This window comes from Tinamus guttatus, unplaced genomic scaffold, assembly GCF_059628265.1.
Source record: "Tinamus guttatus ecotype Peru unplaced genomic scaffold, ASM5962826v1 Tinamus_guttatus_pri_ptg001685l, whole genome shotgun sequence".
Classification (NCBI taxonomy): domain Eukaryota; kingdom Metazoa; phylum Chordata; class Aves; order Tinamiformes; family Tinamidae; genus Tinamus; species Tinamus guttatus.
The window spans coordinates 1-19,544 of NW_028290219.1; the positions used below are offsets into that span (position 1 = coordinate 1).

The following is a 19,544-nucleotide window of genomic DNA, read 5'->3' on the forward strand; positions in this document are numbered from 1 at the left end:
GGGGATCAATCCGGAATGGGATCCCGGCATTCCGGAGCCCGCCCCCCGGATCACGGATCCAGGCATCCGGGTGCCCCCCATCACCGTTACCTGGGGAGGGGGCCGGTCTCGGGGTGTCCATGGCCCCCCGGACGGGAGCTGGGGGAGACGCAGCCCCTGGGGAGGGCGCTCGGCTGCCCCACGGCCCCCCAAATCTGCCCCACAGCCCCCCCGAGCGCCCCGAACCCCCCCCCCCCAGAGACCCCCAAGGGGCCGAACAGCCCCCAAACCTGCCCCACGGCCCCCCCGAGCGCCCCGAACCCCCCAGAGACCCCCCAAGGGGCTGAACAGCCCCCAAACCTGCCCACGCCCCCCCCCCCGAGCGCCCCGAACCCCCCCAGAGACCCCCAAGGGGCTGAACAGCCCCCAAACCTGCCCACGGCCCCGCTAAGGCCCAATGGGCTTCGAACCTGCCCCATAGACCCCCCAAGGGCCCAACGGCCTCTGAATCTGCCCCACAGCCACCCCAAAAGGCCCCACAGCCCCCCCAAGGAGCCTCATAGCCCCCCCAAGGGGCCAATGGCCTCTGAACCTGCCCCATGCCCCCCCCAAAGAGCCCTAGAGCCCCCCCAAGGGGGCAGTGGCCTCAGAACCTGCCCCACGGCCCCCTCAAAAGGCCCTACAGCCCCCCAAGGGCCAATGGCCTCTGAAACTGCCCCATGCCCCCCCCGAAGGGCCCTACATCCCCCCCCCCAAGGGCCCAATGGCCTCTGAACCTGCCCCACGGGCCCCCCCAAAGGACCCTAGAGTCCCCCCAAGGGGGCAACGGCCTCAGAACCTGCCCCTCAGCCCCCCAAGGGGCCCAACGGCTTCTGAACCTGCCCCACAGGCCCCTCAAGGGGCCTCATAGCCCCCCCAAGGCCCAACGGGCTTCGAACCTCCCCCACAGCCCCCCCAAGGGGCCCAATGCCTCGGAACCTGCCCCACGACCCCTCAGAAGGCCCCACAGCCCCCCAAGGGGCCAAGGACCTCTGAAACTGCCCCACGGCCCCTCCAAAGGGCCCCGCATCCCCCCCAAGGGCCCAACGGCCTCCAAACTTGCCCCATGCCCCCCCCAAAGGGCCCCAAGGGGCCAACGGCCTCCGAACCTGCCCCCACGGCCCCCAAAAAGGACCCCACAGCCCCACCAGGGGCCCAACGGCCTCCGAACCTGCCCCACAGGCCTCCAAGGGGCCTCCCAGGCCCCCAAGCAGCCTCCCGACCCCCTAAGCTGCCCCCAAGGGCCCTCTCTGCCCCATAGGACCCCCCATAAGGGCCCCCATAGGGGCCTCGCAGGGGCCCCACAGGAGCCGCGGCCCCACCTGCCCGTCACGGCTGGCCCCGCCCCCTGCCGGCCGCTTAAATAGCCCGCCTCGCCCCGCCCCTCTCGCCCCCCATTGGCTGCCGGCGCCGGCCAATAGGCGCGGGCCGCGGGGCACGCCGGGAGATGTAGTTCGGCGGGAGGCCTCACGGCGCAGGGGGGGCGCGCGCGATCTATAGGGCCAGGCCGAGGCAAATATAGGTCCTGGGGGGTATAAAGCCTCGCTGGGGCATATATGGGTCTGGGGGGGCCTATAGGTTCCAAACAGGGCATATATGGGTCTGAGGGGGTGGGATATAGGGCTCAGTAAAAGACAAATATGGGTCTGGGGGGTATATAGGGCCCAGACGGGGCATATATGGGTCTGGGAGGGTGGGATATAGGGCCCAGTAAAGACAAATATGGGTCTGGGGAAGTATATAGGGCCCAGATGGGGCATATATAGGTCTGGAGGGGGCATATAGGTTCCAAACAGGGAATATATGGGTCTGGCAGGGTGGGATATACGGCCCAGTCAGAGAAAATATGGGTCTGGGGGGGGTATATAGGGCCCGGACAGGGCATATATGGGCCTGGAGAAGGGATATAGGTTCTGACCAGGGCATATATGGGTCTCGGGGGGTGGGATATAGGGCCCAGTCAAGACAAATATGGCCTTAGGGCAGTATATAGGGCCTGGACAGGGCATATATAGGTCTGGAGGAAGGATATAGGTTCCAACCAGGACATATATAGGTCTGGGTGGGGATGGCCCAACCAAGACAGACAAGGGTCTGCAGGGGGGATATAGGGCCCAACTAAAACAGATATAGCCCTGATAGGGGACGATATAGGGCCTGGATATAGGTTGGGGAGAGGGGTATAGACCCCAATATTGCCCCAAGTGGGGCAGAAAGGGGTTGGGGGGGGGTCCCGACACCCCCTCCTTGCACGAGCTGCCGTTTGGGGCCGTTTAATGAAAAGGGGGGGGGGTCTCAGGGCCGGGGCTCCGGTGCCGGTGCCGGTTCCGGTGGCGGTTCCGGTGTCGGTTCCTTGTGCACCAGCCGGGGCTCGTCCTGCCCGTCGGGCGGCGGGTGCACGAGCACCTTGTCGAGCAGCCCGAACTCCTGCGCCTCCACGGGGCTCATGTAGCGGTCGCGCTCCATGGCGGCCTCTGCGGGGACACGGGTGACACCGGGGACGTCCCGGTGACGCCGCCGGTGACGCCGGTGACACGGGTGACACTCACCCACGACGGCGGCCGCCTGCCGCGTGTGCTTGGCGTAGATTCCCGTGATCTGCCGCTTGAGCTTCAGGATCTCCTCCGCCTGGATCGCGATGTCCGTGGCCTGGCCCTGCGGGACGGGGACCGCGTGGGACACGGGATGGCGGGACCGGGGCTGTCCCCGCGTCCTGCTGTCCCCAGCTCCGTCCCGTCCCATCCCTGTTGTTATCCCTCTCCTGCTGCATCCCATCCTTGTCCCCATCCCATCCCTGTCCCCATCCCATCCTTGTCCCCATCCCATTGTCTTTCCCATCCCCGTTCTCATCCCATCCTTGTCCCCATCCCATCCTCGTCCCCATCCCGTTGTCTTTCCCGTCCCTGTTCTCATCCCGTCCCTGTCCCCATCCCGTTGTCTTTCCCGTCCCTGTTCTCATCCCATCCCTGTCCCCATCCCGTTGTCTTTCCCGTCCCTGTTCTCATCCCGTCCCTGTCCCCATCCCATCCTTGTCCCCATCCCGTTGTCTTTCCCATTCCTATTCTCATCCCATCCTTGTCCCCATTCCATGCCCACTCCATCCCCATCCCATACCCATGTGCAGGTTTCCATCCCGTCCCCATCTCGTGTGCTCCCCACGCTGTTCCCGTCCCATTCCCACTCCGCTCCCGCTCTGTTCCCTTCCATTCCGCCCTGTTCCCGCTCCGTTCCTGCACCATTCCCATCCAGTTCCCGCTCTGCTCCCTCCCTGCTCCCGCTCCATTCCCACTCCATTCCCGTCCCGTTCCCGCTCCATTCTCGCTCCCTCTCCGCTCCATTCCCATTCCCGCCCCTGCTCCTTTCCCGCTCCGTTCCCATCCTGCTCCCTTCCCGCTCCTTTCCCGCTCCCTTCCTGCTCCGTTCCCATCCCGCCCCATTCCCGCTCCCTTCCCTTCCCGCTCCCTTCCTGCTCTGTTCCTGCTCCATTCCCATCCCGCCCCGTTCCCGCTCACTTCCCGCCCTGTTCCCGCTCCGTTCCCACTCCATTCCCATCCCGCCCCGTTCCCGCCCCGCTCTGTTCCCGCTCCGTTCCCATCCTGCTCTGTTCCCGCTCCACTCCCGCTCACTTCCCGCCCTGTTCCCGCTCCCTTCCTGCTCTGTTCCCGCTCCATTCCCGCTCCGTTCCCATCCCGCCCCGTTCCCGCCCCGCTCTGTTCCCGCTCCGTTCCCATCCTGCCCTGTTCCCGCTCCCTTCCCTTCCCGCCCTGTTCCCGCTCCGTTCCCACTCCATTCCCATCCTGCTCCGTTCCCATCCCGCCCCGTTCCCGCCCCGCTCTGTTCCCGCTCCGTTCCCATCCTGCCCTGTTCCCGCTCCGCTCCCGCCCGTTCCCGCTCCATTCCCGCTCCGTTCCCATCCCGCCCCGTTCCCGCCCCGCTCTGTTCCCGCTCCGTTCCCATCCTGCCCTGTTCCCGCTCCGCTCCCGCCCCGTTCCTGCTCCCTTCCCGCCCCGTTCCCGCTCCGTTCCCATCCCTCCCATTCCCGTTCCCGCGGGGCTCACGCGTGCTCCTCCGGATGGCTGGTGGATCATGATCCGCGCGTTGGGCAGCGAGTGGCGCATCCCGGGCGCGCCGGCCGCCAGCAGCAGGGAGCCCATGCTGGCCGCCTGCCCCACGCACCAGGTGCACACGGGGTTCAGCACGTACTGCATCGTGTCGTAGATGGCCAGGCCCGACGTCACGGCGCCGCCTGCGCGGGGACCGGGACCCGCCGTGGGGCACGGGCGCTGCCGCCGCCGTGGGGCACGGGCACTGCCGCCGCCGTGGGGCCTGGCACCCCTGTGGGTCCTGCCGCCCCCCCGTGGGGCCTGGCACCCACCCATGGGTCCTCTCACCTCCTGTGGGTCCTGGCACCCCCCTGTGGGTCCTGGCACCTCCTGTGGGTCCTGGCACCCCCCTGTGGGTCCTGGCACCTCCTGTGGGTCCTGGCACCTCCTGTGGGTCCTGGCACCCCCCTGTGGGTCCTCTCACCTCCTGTGGGTCCTGGCACCCCCCCTGTGGGTCCTGGCACCCCCCTGTGTGTCCTGGCATCCCCCTGTGGGTCCTGGCACCTCCCGTGGGTCCTGGCACCTCCTGTGGGTCCTGGCACCTCCTGTGGGTCCTGGCACCCCCCTGTGGGTCCTGGCACCTCCCGTGGGTCCTCTCACCTCCTGTGGGTCCTGGCACCCCCCTGTGGGTCTTGGCACCTCCTGTGGGTCCTGGCACCCCCCGAGGGGCCTGCCACCCCCCACCACCCCCCACCACCTCCTTATGGGTCCTGTCACCCCCTGTGGGTCCTGCCACCCGCCATGGGTCCTGCTGACCCCCTCACAGGTCCTGTCACCTCAGGTGGGTCCTGCCAGCCCTCCCATGGGTCCTGTCACCCCCCCATGGGTCCTGCCACCTGCCGTGGGTCCTGTCACCCTCCCATGGGTCCTGCCACCTGCCGTGGGTCCTGTCACCCCCTGTGGGTCCTGCCATCCACCTGTGGGGCCTGCCACCCGCCGTGGGGCCTGCCACCCCCCACCACCTCCTTATGGGTCCTGTCACCCCCTGTGGGTCCTGTCACCCACCCATGAGTCCTGTCACCCACCCATGGGGTCCTGCCACCTCCTCTGGGTCCTGCCACCCCCTGTGGGTCTTGTCACCCCTGTGGGTCCTGCCACCCCTGTGGGTCCTGACACCCCCTGTGGGGCCTGTCACCCCCTGTGGGTCCTGCCACCCCCCATGGGTCCCGCCATCCACCTGTGGGTCCAGCCACCCCCACCACCCTCACGGGTCCTGCTGACCTCCCTATGGGTCCTGCCACCTCCTCTGGGTCCTGCTGGCCCTCCCATGGGTCCTGTCACCCCCTGTGGGTCCTGTTACCCCCTGTGGGTCCTGTTACCCACCCATGAGTCCTGTCACCCACCCGTGGGGTCCTGCCACCTCCTGTGGGTCCTGCCATCCACCTGTGGGCCCTGGCACCCCCCGAGGGGCCTGCCACCCCCCACCACCACCTCCTTATGGGTCCTGTCACCCCCTGTGGGTCCTGTCACCCACCCATGAGTCCTGTCACCCACCCATGGGGTCCTGCCACCTCCTCTGGGTCCTGCCAACCCCACCATTGGTCCTGTCACCCCCTGTGGGTCCTGCCATCCACCCATGGGGCCTGGCATCCACCGTAGGGCCTGGCACCCACCTTGGGTCCTGCCACCCCCCATGGGTCCCGCCATCCACCCGTGGGTCCAGCCACCCCCCACCACCCTCACGGGTCCTGCTGACCTCCCTTATGGGTCCTGCCACCTCCTCTGGGTCCTGCTGGCCCTCCCATGGGTCCTGTCACCCCCTGTGGGTCCTGTTACCCCCTGTGGGTCCTGTTACCCACCCATGAGTCCTGTCACCCACCCGTGGGGTCCTGCCACCTCCTGTGGGTCCTGCCACCCACCATGGGTCCTGCCACCTCTGTGGGTCCTGCCACTTCCTGTGGGTCCTGCCACCTCCTATGGGTCCTGCCACCCCCTTGGGTCCTGTCATCCCCTGTGGGTCCTGACACCTCCTGTGGGTCCTGCCACCCACCCCATCGGTCCTGCCGACCCCACCAGGGGTCCTGCCGTGGGGGTCCCCTCACCAGGACTGTGGATGTACATGTGGATAGACCCCCCCGTGTCCTCATGTCCCCGTGTCCCCATGTCCCCTCCCTGTCCCCTCACCGGGGCTGTTGATGTACATGTGGATGGACCTTCCCGTGTCCCCCCCATGTCCCCGATGTCCCCATGTCCCCTCCGTGTCCCCCATGTCCCCATGTCCTCCGTGTCCCCCCCATGTCCCCATGTCCCCTCCATGTCCCCATACCAGGGCTGTTGATGTACATGTGGATGGACCCCCCCGTGTCCCCCCCATGTCCCCATGTCCCCTCCATGTCCCCATACCAGGGCTGTTGATGTACATGTGGATGGACCTCCCCATGTCCCCCATGTGTCCTCCATGTCCCCATGTCCCCATGTCCCCTCCATGTCCCCATACCAGGACTGTTGATGTACATGTGGATGGATCTCCCCGTGTCCCCCCCATGTCCCCATGTCCCCTCCATGTCCCCACACCTGGACTGTTGATGTACATGTGGATGGACCCCCCCGTGTCCCCCCCATGTCCCCATGTCCCCTCCATGTCCCCATACCTGGACTGTTGATGTACATGTGGATGGGTTTCTTGTTGCTCTCGGACTGCAGGAAGAGCAGCTGGGCGATCACCAGGCTGGCCAGGCTGTCATCGATCTGCGGGGACATTGGGGTGTCCCCATGTCACCCGTGTCCCCATAGCACCGTGTCCCCCCGTGCCACCTGTCCCCCCGTGCCACACGTCCCTCCTTTCCATGTGTCCCCCCATGTCCCGTGTCCCCATGCCACGTGTCCCCCCGTGCCCTGTGTCCCCCACATGCTGCATGTCCCCTCTATGCCACGTTCCTGCCCACACCACGTGTCCTTCTCATGCCATGCGTCCCTTTCACTCCATATGTCCCCTCTACATGCCACATGTCCCCTCTACATGCCACATGCTCCCTCTGCATGCCACATGTCCCCACGTGCCACGTGTCCCCCACCACGCCATGTGTCCCACTCATGGCATATGTCCCCATGCCATATATTCCCCCCATGTCACATACCTTTCTCATGGCACATGTGTCCCCCACATGCCACACGTCCCCCCCATACCACGTTTCTCATGTCACATGTCCCCCCTCATGCCATACGTGTCTCTCTCATGTCACATGTGTCCCCCTCATACCATATATTCCGATCATGCCACATGTCCCCCTCATGTCACATGTCCCCCCCATGCCACCTGTGTCCCCCCATGCCACCCGTGTCCCCCTCACGCCACACGTGTCCCCTTCACGCCACACGTCCCCTCATGTCACACGTGTCCCCCATGTCACCCGTGTCCCCCTCATGCCACACGTGTCCCCCTCACGCCACACGTGTCCCCCCATGTCACACGTGTCCCCCCATGTCACCCGTGTCCCCCTCACGCCACACGTGTCCCCCCATGTCACCCGTGTCCCCCTCACGCCACACGTCCCATGTCACACGTGTCCCCCCATGTCACCTGTGTCCCCCTCACGCCACACGTGTCCCCCCATGTCACCCGTGTCCCCCTCACGCCACATGCCCCCCCATGTCACCCGTGTCCCCCTCATGCCACCCGTGTCCCCCCATGTCACCCGTGTCCCCCCATGTCACACGTGTCCCCCTCATGCCACACGTGTCCCCCTCACGCCACACGTCCCATGTCACACGTGTCCCCCCATGTCACCCGTGTCCCCCTCACGCCACACGCCCCCCCATGTCACCCGTGTCCCCCAATGTCACCCGTGTCCCCCTCATGTCACACGTGTCCCCCCATGTCACCCGTCCCCCATGTCACCCACGGGCCCCATGACGCAGACGATCCTCTCGCGCAGCAGCCGCGAGTAGATGTCGTAGGCGCGCTCGCCACGGCCCTGCGGGGACAGGGGACAGCGGGGACATTGGGGGGGCAGGTCACAGCAAGGGGGGTGTCACAGCAGGGGGTGTCACAGCGGGGGGGGGGGTGTCACAGCGGGGGGGGGTGTCACAGCGGGGACATTGGGGGGGGTCACAGCAGGGGGTGTCACAGCAGGGGGGGTGTCATGGGGGGTGTCACAGCGGGAGGGTGTCACAGCGGGGAAGGGGGTGTCACAGTGTCACAGCGGGAGGTGTCACAGCAGGGGGGTGTCACGGGCGGGGTGTGACGTCACGGGGGGGTGTCATAGCAGGGGGGGTGTCACAGCGGGGAAGGCGGTGTCACAGTGTCACAGCAGGGAGGTGTCACAGCAGGGGGTGTCACAGCAGGGGGGGTGTCACGGGGGGTGTCACCAGGGGGGTGTCACCGGGGGGGTGTCACAGGGAGGTGTCACAGCAGGGGGCTGTCCCAGGGGGTGTCACCAGGGGGGTGTCACCGGGGGGGTGTCACAGCGGGGGGGTGTCACGGGGGGGTATCATGGGGGGTGTCCCGGGGGGGTGTCACAGCAGGGGGTGTCACAGCGGGGGGGGTGTCACAGGGAGGTGTCACAGCAGGGGGGTGTCCCGGGGGGGTATCACAGCAAGGGGGTGTCATGGGGGGTGTCCCAGCAGGGGGGTGTCCCGGGGGGTGTCCCGGGGGGTGTCACAGGGGGGTGTCCCGGGAACGTCACTCACCGTCTGCTCCACCACGATGGGGATGAGCGGGGGCCCTCGGGCCGGCGCCGTCGCGTGGAGGCCGCGCGCGGAGGCCGCCCGGCAGCCCAGGCGCAGCCCCTGCTGGGGGGGGGGCGTTAGAGACCCCCCCTGGACCCACTGAATGTGGGGGGCAGCCCCCAACACCCCCTGCTCCGGGGGGGGACCCTGAACCCATGGGAGCCCTGAGACCCACCCCCAAGGCTGGAGCCTCCGTGACCAGGGACCCCCCCCAGAGTCAGGACTTGCCTCACAGGGAGCCCCCCATAATCGGGACCCCCGGGACCCCCCCAGAGTCAGGACCCCCCCATGGGGTCTCCATAGCTGGAACATTGAGGACCCCTCCTCATAATCAGGACCCCTGTGACCACCCCAGGGTCAGGACCCACCTCACAGGGAGCCCCCCATAATCGGGACCCCCAGGACCCCCCCATGGGGTCTCCATAGCTGGGACATTGGGGACACCCCCATAACCAGGAGCCCCTCATGGGGTCCCCATAGCCGGGACATTTGGGACCCCCCCCCATAATCAGGACCCCTGGGACCCTCCCCGAGTCAGGACCCCCCCATGGGGTCCCCGTTCCTGGGACACTGGGGACCCCTCCCATAACCAAGACCCCTGGGACCCCCCCAGAATCAGGACCCCCCGCCATGGGGTCCCCATAGCCGGGACACTGGGGACCCCCCTTAACCAGGACCTCTTGGGACCCCCCCATAACGGGACTCCCCCTTTACGGAGCCCCCCCATCACCAGGAGCCCCGCAAAAACCGGGGCCTCCCCCAATGAACCCTCAAAGCCCGGAGCCCTTTAGGGCCCCCCCATAACAGAGACCCCCGGGACACCCCCATAACCGCCCCCCCCGCCATGACACCCCGGGACCCCCCTCACCGCCACCAGCGGCCTCATGGCGCCCCGCGCCGCCCTCACGTGACCGCCCCGCCGCCCTCACGTGACCGCCGCTCCCAGCGTGCAGCGCGCCGCGTCCCCCCCACTCCGTCCTCCCCGGGAACGGGGGACATTGAAGGATACCGGGACATGGCGGGGAGGACACGGGGGGGACAAGGGGCCCACAGCGGGGTCAGATGGCCCCGAACCGGCACGCGGTGACGTCAGTGGGGAAAGGTGACGCCACGGGCTATTGAGCCACTCCCCCGAATGGGGGGGAGTCGTCGCCTCCGCACGGAGAACTACATTTCCCATCATCCCGCGCGGCCCATGCGCATGCGCGTGTTTCCTCCCCCGCACGCGCATGCGCGCAGGGGCGCGGCTCCCCCCGCCCCCGCTCGCGCCTGATTGGCAGCGCCGTCGCCCAATCGCCGCTCGCCAGCTCCCGCCGAGGCCCATCCCCCCGCCCCCGCCTCCCGCCCCCCCTTTCCTGGAGGTGACGGACGCCCCGCGGAGCCAATGGCGGGCGGCGGGGGCGGGACCCGCGCGCGGAGCGACGCGCGGCGCCGCCAACGGGCGCGCGGCGGGCGGCGGCGGCGGCCAACGGCGGCGCGCGGGGGGCGGGGCGCCGCCTCGCCCCGCCCCTCCCCGCGCTTCCTCCGCGGCGGCCCCGCCCGCAGCCGAGGTGGGTAGCAACAGTTGCCCCGGTGAGGGAACACGGAGGGCGCCATAGCCACGGTAGCCGTGGCGACCAGGGAACCCGGCAACAACAACCGCCGCCGCCCCCGCCCCGCCGCCGCCGCCGCCGCGGGGCCCCTTTCCCCTCCCCGCGCCGGCAACCGCGGCCCCGGGGCCCGGGCCCGGCCTCGCCGCCCGGCGCCTCCGGCCCTGGAAGCGACGCGGCCTCCGCGGGGCCCCGCCGAGGGACGAGGCAGGTGGGTCCGAGGCCGCTCAAGATGGCGGCGGGCGGGAGGGACCGGGGAAGCGGCGGCGGGGCGGGGGGGGGGGGGGGGGAAGGCGGCGGCGGGACGGAGCGGGGGGAAAGGGCGGAGGGGGGGGCGGGCGCTGCCCTGCCCCGACTGAGGGGCCCCGGCGGCGGCCCCGGGATTAAGAAGGGCCCAGGCCGCGGCGGGAGGCGGGGCCTGCCGCGCGCCCCGGTGATTGGTGGGCGGGCGGGCCAATAGGAAGAGGCGGGGCTCCGCGGGGCGCCAATGGCGCGGTGGGTGGGGCCTTCCCCCCCCCCCCCCGCCGGGGGGCGCGCTGGCGGGGGGGGGGGGATGATGTCACGCGGTGATGTCACACGGTGATGATGTCATGGCCGTGATGTCGTCAGCAGCGCGGGGGAGGGGATTGGGGCGATGTCACGTGGCCAGTGGGAAGGGCTGTGATGTCACCCTGTGATGTCACCAAGGGATGCCGCGCTGTGATGTCACCCAGCAGGGTGATGTCATGTTGGTGATGTCATAGCGCCCAGCAACGTGATGCCAGGGGAGGGGAGGGGGGGTCACCCCATGATGTCACCCTGCATTGCTAGGGGGAGGCGGGGGGGGCGGTGTCATCGTGCTGTGATGTCACCCCAGCGGTGACACGGGGAGGTGACAGTCACCACGCAGGTGTGACATCACCCCTGGAGTGACATCACCACAGAGGTGACATCACCGTCATGGCACCCCATTCCCGCAATCCCTGTCGGGAAGTTACGGAGCCCGGCCGCTTCCCCAGGGGCTCCGGAGCCGCCTCCATTCCCGCTCCGGATCCCGGGGGATCCGCTCCGGCTCCAGGGGCTCAGCCAGCTCCATCCCGGGATCCCCCCCCCCAAATCCAGTGGATCCCTCCTGGCTCCAGGGTGTCCCCGTGGTTCCATCCGGGCACATCCCGCCTGGATGCAGGGGCTCCCCCTGGCTCCATCCCAGTGGATCCCACCCAGCTCCAGGCACTCCCCCAATCCCCATCCCACGGATTCCACCCGGCTCCATCCCAGGACCCCCCCCCAGTCCCCATCCCACAGATCCCACCCGGCTCCATCCCACGGATCCCGGCTCCATCCCAGGACTCCCTCAATCCCCATCCCACAGATCCCACCCGGCTCCATCCCAGGAGCCCCCCATCCCCATCCCACAGATCCCGTCTCTATCCCAGGGACTCCCCCCATCCCCATCCCACGGATCCCACTCAACTCCATCCCAGGAACTCCCCAATCCCACAGATCCCAGCTCCATCCCAGGAGCCCCCCAGTCCTACAGATCCCAGCTCCAGGAGCCCCCCAATCCCCATTCCACAGATCCCAGCTCCATCCCAGGACTCCCTCAATCCCCATCCCACAGATCCCATCTCCATCCCAGGACTCCCCCCATCCCCATCCCACAGATCCCATAGGCTCCATCCCACAGATCCCAGTTCCATCCCAGAAAGCCCCCAATCCCCATCCCACAGATCCCACCCGTCTCCATCCCAGGAGCCCCCCCCAATCCCCATCCCACAGATCCCAGCTCCAGGGACTCCCCCCATCCCCATCCCACGGATCCCATAGGCTCCATCCCAGGAGCCCCCCAATCCCCATTCCACAGATCCCATAGGTTCCATCCCAGGAGCCCCCCAGTCCCCATCCCACAGATCCCATAGGCTCCATCCCACAGATCCCATAGGCTCCATCCCAGTCCCCCCCCATCCCACAGATCCCAGCTCCAGGGACTCCCCCCATCCCCATCCCACAGATCCCATAGGCTCCATCCCAGTCCCCCCCATCCCCATCCCACAGATCCCATAGGCTCCATCCCACAGATCCCATAGGCTCCATCCCACAGATCCCATAGGCTCCATCCCAGGAGCCCCCCAATCCCCATCCCACAGATCCCATAGGCTCCATCCCAGTCCCCCCCCATCCCACAGATCCCAGCTCCAGGGACTCCCCCCATCCCCATCCCACAGATCCCATAGGCTCCATCCCACAGATCCCATAGGCTCCATCCCAGGAGCCCCCCAGTCCCCATCCCACAGATCCCATAGGCTCCATCCCACAGATCCCATCTCCATCCCAGGACCCCCCAATCCCCATCCCACAGATCCCATAGGCTCCATCCCACGGATCCCATCCCCATCCCACGGATCCCCCCCCCCGGTGGCTCCGTGCTCCCCCCGTCCCTCACCCCGTCCCCTCCCGCCGCCCCCCCCCCAGGGCGCCGCGGAGCCGCCCGCGCGGATCCTCCCGTCGGCATGGCGACGCCGGCCTACGTTACCGAGCTACAGGCGGCCCAGCAGCAACAGGCGCCGCAGCAACAGGCGCCGCCGCCCGCCGCGACGCCCCAGCAGCAGCAGCAGCAACAGCAGCAGCAGCAGCAACAGGCGGCGGCTCCGGCCGCTCCGTACGGGACGGAGCTTCCCGGCGCTCCCGCCGCTCCCGCCGCTCCCAAGGCCTCGTACGGAGCCGAGCTGGGCGCCCCCCCGGCCCCCGCCGCCCCCGCCGCCCCCCCGGCCCCCCCGCAGCAGTACATCGTGGTCACCGTGTCCGGTAGGTGACGGGGACGGGGGGGTGGCCACGGGGCCCGGCCCGGTGGCCACGGGGATCATCCGATGCCGCTTCCCAGTGGCCACAGGGCTCATCTGGGGTCCCTTCCCGGTGGCTACTGAAGCTGCTTCCTGGTGGCCACAGGGCTCATCCATTGCCACTTCCCAGACCACAGGGCTCATCTGGGGTCCCTTCCCGGTGGCTACTGAAGCTGCTTCCTGGTGGCCACAGGGCTCATCCATTGCCACTTCCCAGACCACAGGGCTCATCTGGGGTCCCTTCCCGGTGGCTACTGAAGCTGCTTCCTGGTGGCCACAGGGCTCATCCATTGCCACTTCCCAGTGGCCACAGGGCTCATCTGGGGTCCCTTCCCGGTGGCTACTGAAGCTGCTTCCTGGTGGCCACAGGGCTCATCCGTTGCCACTTCCCAGGACCACAGGACTCATCTGGGGTCCCTTCCCGGTGGCTACTGAAGCCGCTTCCCAGTGGCTACGGGGATCATCCGATGCCGCTTCCCGGTGGCTACTGAAGCCGTTTCCTGGTGGCCACAGGGTTCATCCATTGCCACTTCCCGGGGCCATGGGGATCATCTGGGGTCGCTTCCCGGTGGCTACTGAAGCCGTTTCCTGGTAGCCACGGGGCTCATCCATTGTCACTTCCCGGGGCCATGGGGCTCATCCGATACAGCTTCCTGGTGGCTACTGAACCCACTTCCCACAGGGCTCATGTGCTGCCGCTTCCTGGTGGCTACTGAAGCCGTTTCCTGGTGGCCACAGGGTTCATCCATTGCTGCTTCCCGGTGGCCATGGGGCTCATCTGGGGTCACTTCCCATTGGCTACTGAAGCCGCTCCCTGGTGGCCACAGGCAGCTTCCCGGTGGCCACAGGGCCCATCCGATGCCGCTTCCCAGTGGCCGTGGGGCTCATCCGCTGCCACTTCCTGTTGGCTACTGAAGCCACTTCTTGGTGGCCACAGGGCTCATCCAGTGCAGCTTCCCGGTGGCTACTGAAGCCACTTCCCAGTGGCCACGGGGCTCATCTGGGGTCACTTCCCGGTGGCTACTGAAGCTGCTTCCTGGTGGCCACAGGGCTCATCCATTGCCACTTCCCAGACCACAGGGCTCATCTGGGGTCCCTTCCCGGTGGCTACTGAAGCTGCTTCCTGGTGGCCACAGGGCTCATCCGTTGCCACTTCCCAGGACCACAGGACTCATCTGGGATCACTTCCCGTTGGCTACTGAAGCCGCTTCCCAGTGGCTACGGGGATCATCCGATGCCACTTCCCGGTGGCTACTGAAGCCGTTTCCTGGTGGCCACAGGGTTCATCCATTGCCACTTCCCGGGGCCATGGGGATCATCTGGGGTCGCTTCCCGGTGGCTACTGAAGTCGTTTCCTGGTGGCCACAGGGTTCATCCATTGCCACTTCCCGGGGCCATGGGGATCATCTGGGGTCGCTTCCCAGTGGCTAGTGAAGCCGTTTCCTGGTAGCCACGGGGCTCATCCGTTGTCACTTCCCGGGGCCGTGGGGCTCATCTGATACAGCTTCCTGGTGGCTACTGAACCCACTTCCCACAGGGCTCATGTGCTGCCGCTTCCTGGTGGCTACTGAAGCCGTTTCCTGGTGGCCACAGGGTTCATCCATTGCTGCTTCCCGGTGGCCATGGGGCTCATCTGGGGTCACTTCCCATTGGCTACTGAAGCCGCTCCCTGGTGGCCACAGGCAGCTTCCCGGTGGCCACAGGGGCCATCCGATGCCGCTTCCCAGTGGCCATGGGGCTCATCCGCTGCCACTTCCCGGTGGCTACTGAAGCCACTTCCCAGTGGCCACGGGGCTCATCTGGGGTCACTTCCCGGTGGCTACTGAAGCTGTTTCCTGGTGGCCATGGGGCTCATCCAAAGCCACTTCCCGTTGGCTAGTGAACCCACTTCCCGGTGGCCACGGGGAACATCTGCTGCCGCTTCCCGAGGCCACAGGGTTCATCTGCGGTCACTTCCCAGTGGCTACTGAACCCACTTCCCGGTGGCCATGGGGCTCATCTGGGGTCGCTTCCTGGTGGCTACTGAAGCCGTTTCCTGGTGGCCACGGGGCTCATCCGCTGCCACTTCCCGGTGGCTACTGAAGCTGTTTCCTGGTGGCCATGGGGCTCATCCATTGCCACTTCCTGGTGGCCACAGGGCTCATCTGGGGGTCACTTCTCATTGGCTACTGAAGCCACTTCCCGGTGGCCACGGGGCTCATCTGGGATCGCTTCCCATTGGCTACTGAAGCCGTTTCCTGGTAGCCATGGGGCTCATCCATTGCCATTTCCCGGTGGCTATTGAAGCCACTTCCTGGTGGCCATGGGGCTCATCTGGGATCCCTTCCCAGTGGCTACTGAAGCCGTTTCCTGGTGGCCACATGCGGCTTCCTGATGGCCACAGGGCTCATCCATTGCCACTTCCCAGGGCCACGGGGCTCATCTGGGGTCACTTCTCATTGGCTACTGAAGCCACTTCTTGGTGGCCACGGGTCTCATCCACTGCCGCTTCCCAGTGGCCGCGGGGCCCATCCAAAGCCACTTCCCAGTGGCTACTGAACCCGCTTCCCAGTGGCCACGGGACTCATTCACTGCCGCTTCCCGGTGGCTACTGAAGCTGTTTCCTGGTAGCCATGGGGCTCATCCAAAGCCGCTTCCCGGTGGCCACAGGGCTCATCTGGGGTTGCTTCCCGTTGGCTACTGAAGCTGCTTCTTGGTGGCCACGGGGCTCATCCGATGCCGCTTCCCGGTGGCTACTGAATCCAGTTCCTGGTGGCCACGGGACTCATCCGATGCCGCTTCCCGATGGCCACCACTGAAGCTGCTTCCCAATGGCCACCAAGGGCCCTTCCCAGTGGCCATGGGTCTCATCCGGCGCCACTTCCCAGTGTCCACGGGTCACCACAGCGGCCTTCCCGGCATTCCCACATCGTCCCGGACCAAATCCGGAGGGTTTTAATCCCAGGGATGCGGAGGGGTCAAGCCAGGCATTCCCATGGGACAGATCCAGGGCTCCCCATCCCTTCCCACTGTTGCCGCCTCTTCCCTGTGGATCCCCCCAGCCCAAGGTCCCGGGAGAGGGAGAAAATCCCGGCGCTTCCGCAGCCTCCTCCCTCCTCAGCAGCACTCCCATTTTCCCTGGAATCGAGTGGGATTTGGGAAGCGGGGGGGGGGGGAAAGGGCTGCTTTTGGGCGGATTTTTCCCGACTTTTCCCGTTTTTCCGGCAGAAGGCGCCATGCGGCCCAGCGACACCGTGTCGGAGGCCAGTCCCGGCTCGGCGGCTCCGGCCGGCGTTCCCACCCAGGTGGTGCAGCAGGTCCAGGCCACGCAGCAGGTACGGCAGCGGCTCCCGGAGCGCTCCGGAGCGTCCCGGGATGCCTCGGAGCGTCCTGGTGCACCCCGGAGTGCCCTGGAGCATCCTAGAGCATCCTAGAGTGTCCCGGAGCATCCTGGAGCGCTCCGGAGCGTCCCGGGATGCCTCGGAGCCTCCTGGTGCACCCCGGAATGCCCTGGAGCATCCTGGAGTGCCCCGGAGCATCCTGGAGTGCCCTAGAGCATCCTGGAGTGTCCCTGAGCATCCTGGAGCGCTCCGGAGCGTCCCGGGATGCCTCGGAGCCTCCTGGTGCACCCCGGAATGCCCTGGAGCATCCCGGGGTACCCCGGAGCATCCCGGAGTGCCCTAGAGCATCCTGGAGTGTCTGGGAGCATCCTGGAGTGCCCTGGAGCATCCTGGAATGCCTCAGAGCATCCCGGAGCGCTCCAGAGCATCCTGGGATGCCTCGGAGCGTCCTGGTGCACCCTGGAATGCTCTGGAACATCCCAGAGCATCCCGGAGTGCCCTGGAGCATCCCTGAGCATCCCGGCATGCCCTGGAGCATCCTGGAATGCTCTGGAGCATCCTGGAGTGCCCTGGAGTGCCCCGGAGCATCCTGGAATGCCTCAGAGCATCCCGGAGTGCTCCGGAGCATCCCGGAGTGCCCTGGAGCATCCCGGAGTGCCCTGGAGTGCCCCTGAGCATCCTGGAATGCCCTGGAGCATCCCAGAATGCCCTGGAGTGCCCCGGAGCATCCTGGAATGCCTCGGAGCATCCCGGAGTGCTCCGGAGCATCCCGGTCCGACCTCTCCGCTCCTTCCCGCAGAGGCTCCTGGTTCAAGCCGGCGTCCAGGCCAAGCCGGCGGCCGTCTCCCCACTCCAGATCACCGGTGTCCAGGTATCCCAGCAGGTAGGGACACGGCTGCTCCGGATCCCACCGTGCCGGCTCCGAGCTCCACGGAGCACCAGGAGCATCCAAATTCCGCTGCCCTTCCTGGCTTTTCCCAAGCCGAACGCGTTCTTGGGACACCTCCTTTTGCCCCGGGAATCTCCGCCCCCGTGGGGATGTCGGAGCGGCGCATCCCGCGTCGGGAAGCGGGAATGTCGGGATGCGCCGCTCATCCCGGCCGGCTCTCTCCATTCCCAGCGCTCGCCGGTGCCGACCAGCAGCTCCGGAGCCAAAACGGGCCCCGGGCAGCAGCTCCAGGTGCACGGGGTCCAACCCGTTCCCGCTGCTCCGGAGGTGAGTCCGGAGCCGCTCCGGAGCCTCCCGGAGCAGGCGGGGAGCGATAAGCGGGGAGGATTCCCAGGAATGTGGAGGCGTTTGCGCCCGGCTCCATCCCCGCTCCGCGCGGAGGGGGCCGGGCGGAGCAGGGGGAAAGAGACGGAGAGGGAAGGAAAAGTGGGAAAGAGGGAGAAGCAGGAAGGGAAAAACGAGGAGAGGAGGGAAGGGTAAGAGAAAGGGAAAAACGGGGAGAACGGAGGGAAATGGAAGAGAAAAGAGGGAAAAGGAAAAGGGGGAAAGAGGGAGAAGCAGGAAGGGAAAAACAAGGAGAGGAGGGAAGGGTAAGAGGAAGGGAAAAACGGGGAGAACGGAGGGAAATGGGAAGCGAAAGGGAAAGAAGGAAAAGAAAGAGAAGGAAAAGGGAGAGAAAGAAAAGAGAGAAGGAAAAGAAAGAGAAGGAATAAGGAGAGGAGGAAAAGCAGGAAAGGAATAGTGAGAAAGGAAAAACAGAGAAGGAAAAGCAAGGAAAACAAAGGAAAAGCAAGAGAGGAAAAGCGGGAAAACCAAAGAGAGGAAAACAGGGAAAGACAGTGAGGAAAACAGGGATAGACGAAGTGAGGGAAAAGCAGGGAAAGACAAGCAAGGGGAACAGGGAAAAGTAAAGTGAGGGAAAATGGGGACAAGTGAAGGGAGCAGGGAAAGGTGGGGGGAAGCGGGAAGGATGAGGGGGGAACAGGGAAAGACGGGGTGGGGGAACAGGGAAAGATGGGGGGGGAACAGGGAAAGATGGGGGGACAGGGCAGGATGGGGGGCAGCAGGGGGGCAGTGGGGCAGGATGGGGGGCAGCAGGATAGCGGGGGGGCAGGACATGGGGGCAGTGGGGCAGGACGGGGGGCAGTAGCGGGGGCAGCAGGGCAGGATGGGGGGCAGCAGGGGGGGCAGCAGGGGGGCAGTGGGGCAGGATGCGGGGGACAGGGCAGGACGGGGAGCAGTGGGGCAGGATGGGGGGCAGCAGGATAGCGGGGGGGCAGGACATGGGGGCAGTGGGGCAGGACGGGGGGCAGCGGGGCAGTAGGGGGGGCAGCACAGGGGGGGCAGGACAGGGGGCAGGGGGGCAGGATGAGGGGCAGGACGGGGGGCAGGACAGGGGGGCAGTGGGGCAGTAAGGGGGGCAATGGGGCAGCAGGGGGGCAGCGGGGCAGGACAGGGGGCAGCAGGGGGTGCAGCGGGGCAGCAGGGGGGCAGCAGGGCAGGACGGGGGGCAGTAAGGGGGGCAGTGGGGCAGCAGTGGGGCAGCAGTGGGGCAGGCCGGCCGCCCCAGCGGTGCCGCTGTCGCGCAGCGCCCCGCGGCCGCCCCGAGGGACCCCCGGCTGCTGCTGCTGGGAGCGGCCGCCGCGCTCAGAGTAGGATCCCGCTCCCCGTTCCCGCTTCCCGCGGAGCCGCCGGCGCCCGGAGCCGCCGCCGGGCTCAGCGCCGCGTGTCCCCCCCGTGTCCCCGTGTCCCCCCCGTGTCCCCCCGTGTCCCCCCCGTGTCCCCCCCGTGTCCCCCCGTGTCCCCCCGTGTCCCCCCCGTGTCCCCGCGCAGGTGCAGCAGCTGCAGCAGGTCCCGGTGCAACACGTCTACCCGGGCCAGGTGCAGTACGTGGAGGGCAGCGACGCCGCCTACGCCGCCGGCACCATGTGAGCGGCCCCACAGCCCTGTTTGTGCCCCACATCTGCTCCCTCGTCTGGCCCTCCATGTGTCCGTCCGTCCTTCCATCCATTCCCGTCTCCCTCATCCGTCCCTGTGTCCCCCCATCTGTCCCTGTGTCCCCCCATCCGTCCCTGTGT

The 19,544-nt window shown here is 67.2% G+C and overlaps 2 protein-coding genes across 2 annotated transcripts; one reads left to right on the forward strand and one right to left on the reverse strand.

The window, feature by feature from the left end:
- Nucleotides 1-2,313: 2,313 nt before the first annotated feature.
- Nucleotides 2,314-9,726, reverse strand: LOC148590139 (ATP-dependent Clp protease proteolytic subunit, mitochondrial-like). Its single transcript, XM_088539436.1, has 7 exons — nt 9,658-9,726; nt 8,751-8,852; nt 7,964-8,035; nt 6,713-6,809; nt 4,077-4,264; nt 2,568-2,673; nt 2,314-2,492 (listed from the first exon to the last, which is right to left on the reverse strand). The coding sequence occupies exons 1-7, from the start codon at nt 9,673-9,675 to the stop codon at nt 2,314-2,316; spliced, it is 762 nt and encodes a 253-aa protein (XP_088395562.1). The 5' UTR covers nt 9,676-9,726.
- A 3,381-nt stretch (nt 9,727-13,107) lies between these two features.
- Nucleotides 13,108-19,398, forward strand: LOC148590140 (MHC class II regulatory factor RFX1-like). Its single transcript, XM_088539437.1, has 5 exons — nt 13,108-13,162; nt 16,405-16,511; nt 17,317-17,400; nt 17,638-17,733; nt 19,300-19,398. Exons 2-5 carry the CDS (start codon nt 16,413-16,415, stop codon nt 19,396-19,398), a joined length of 378 nt encoding a protein of 125 aa, XP_088395563.1. The 5' UTR covers nt 13,108-13,162; nt 16,405-16,412.
- The last annotated feature ends 146 nt before the right edge of the window (nt 19,399-19,544 follow it).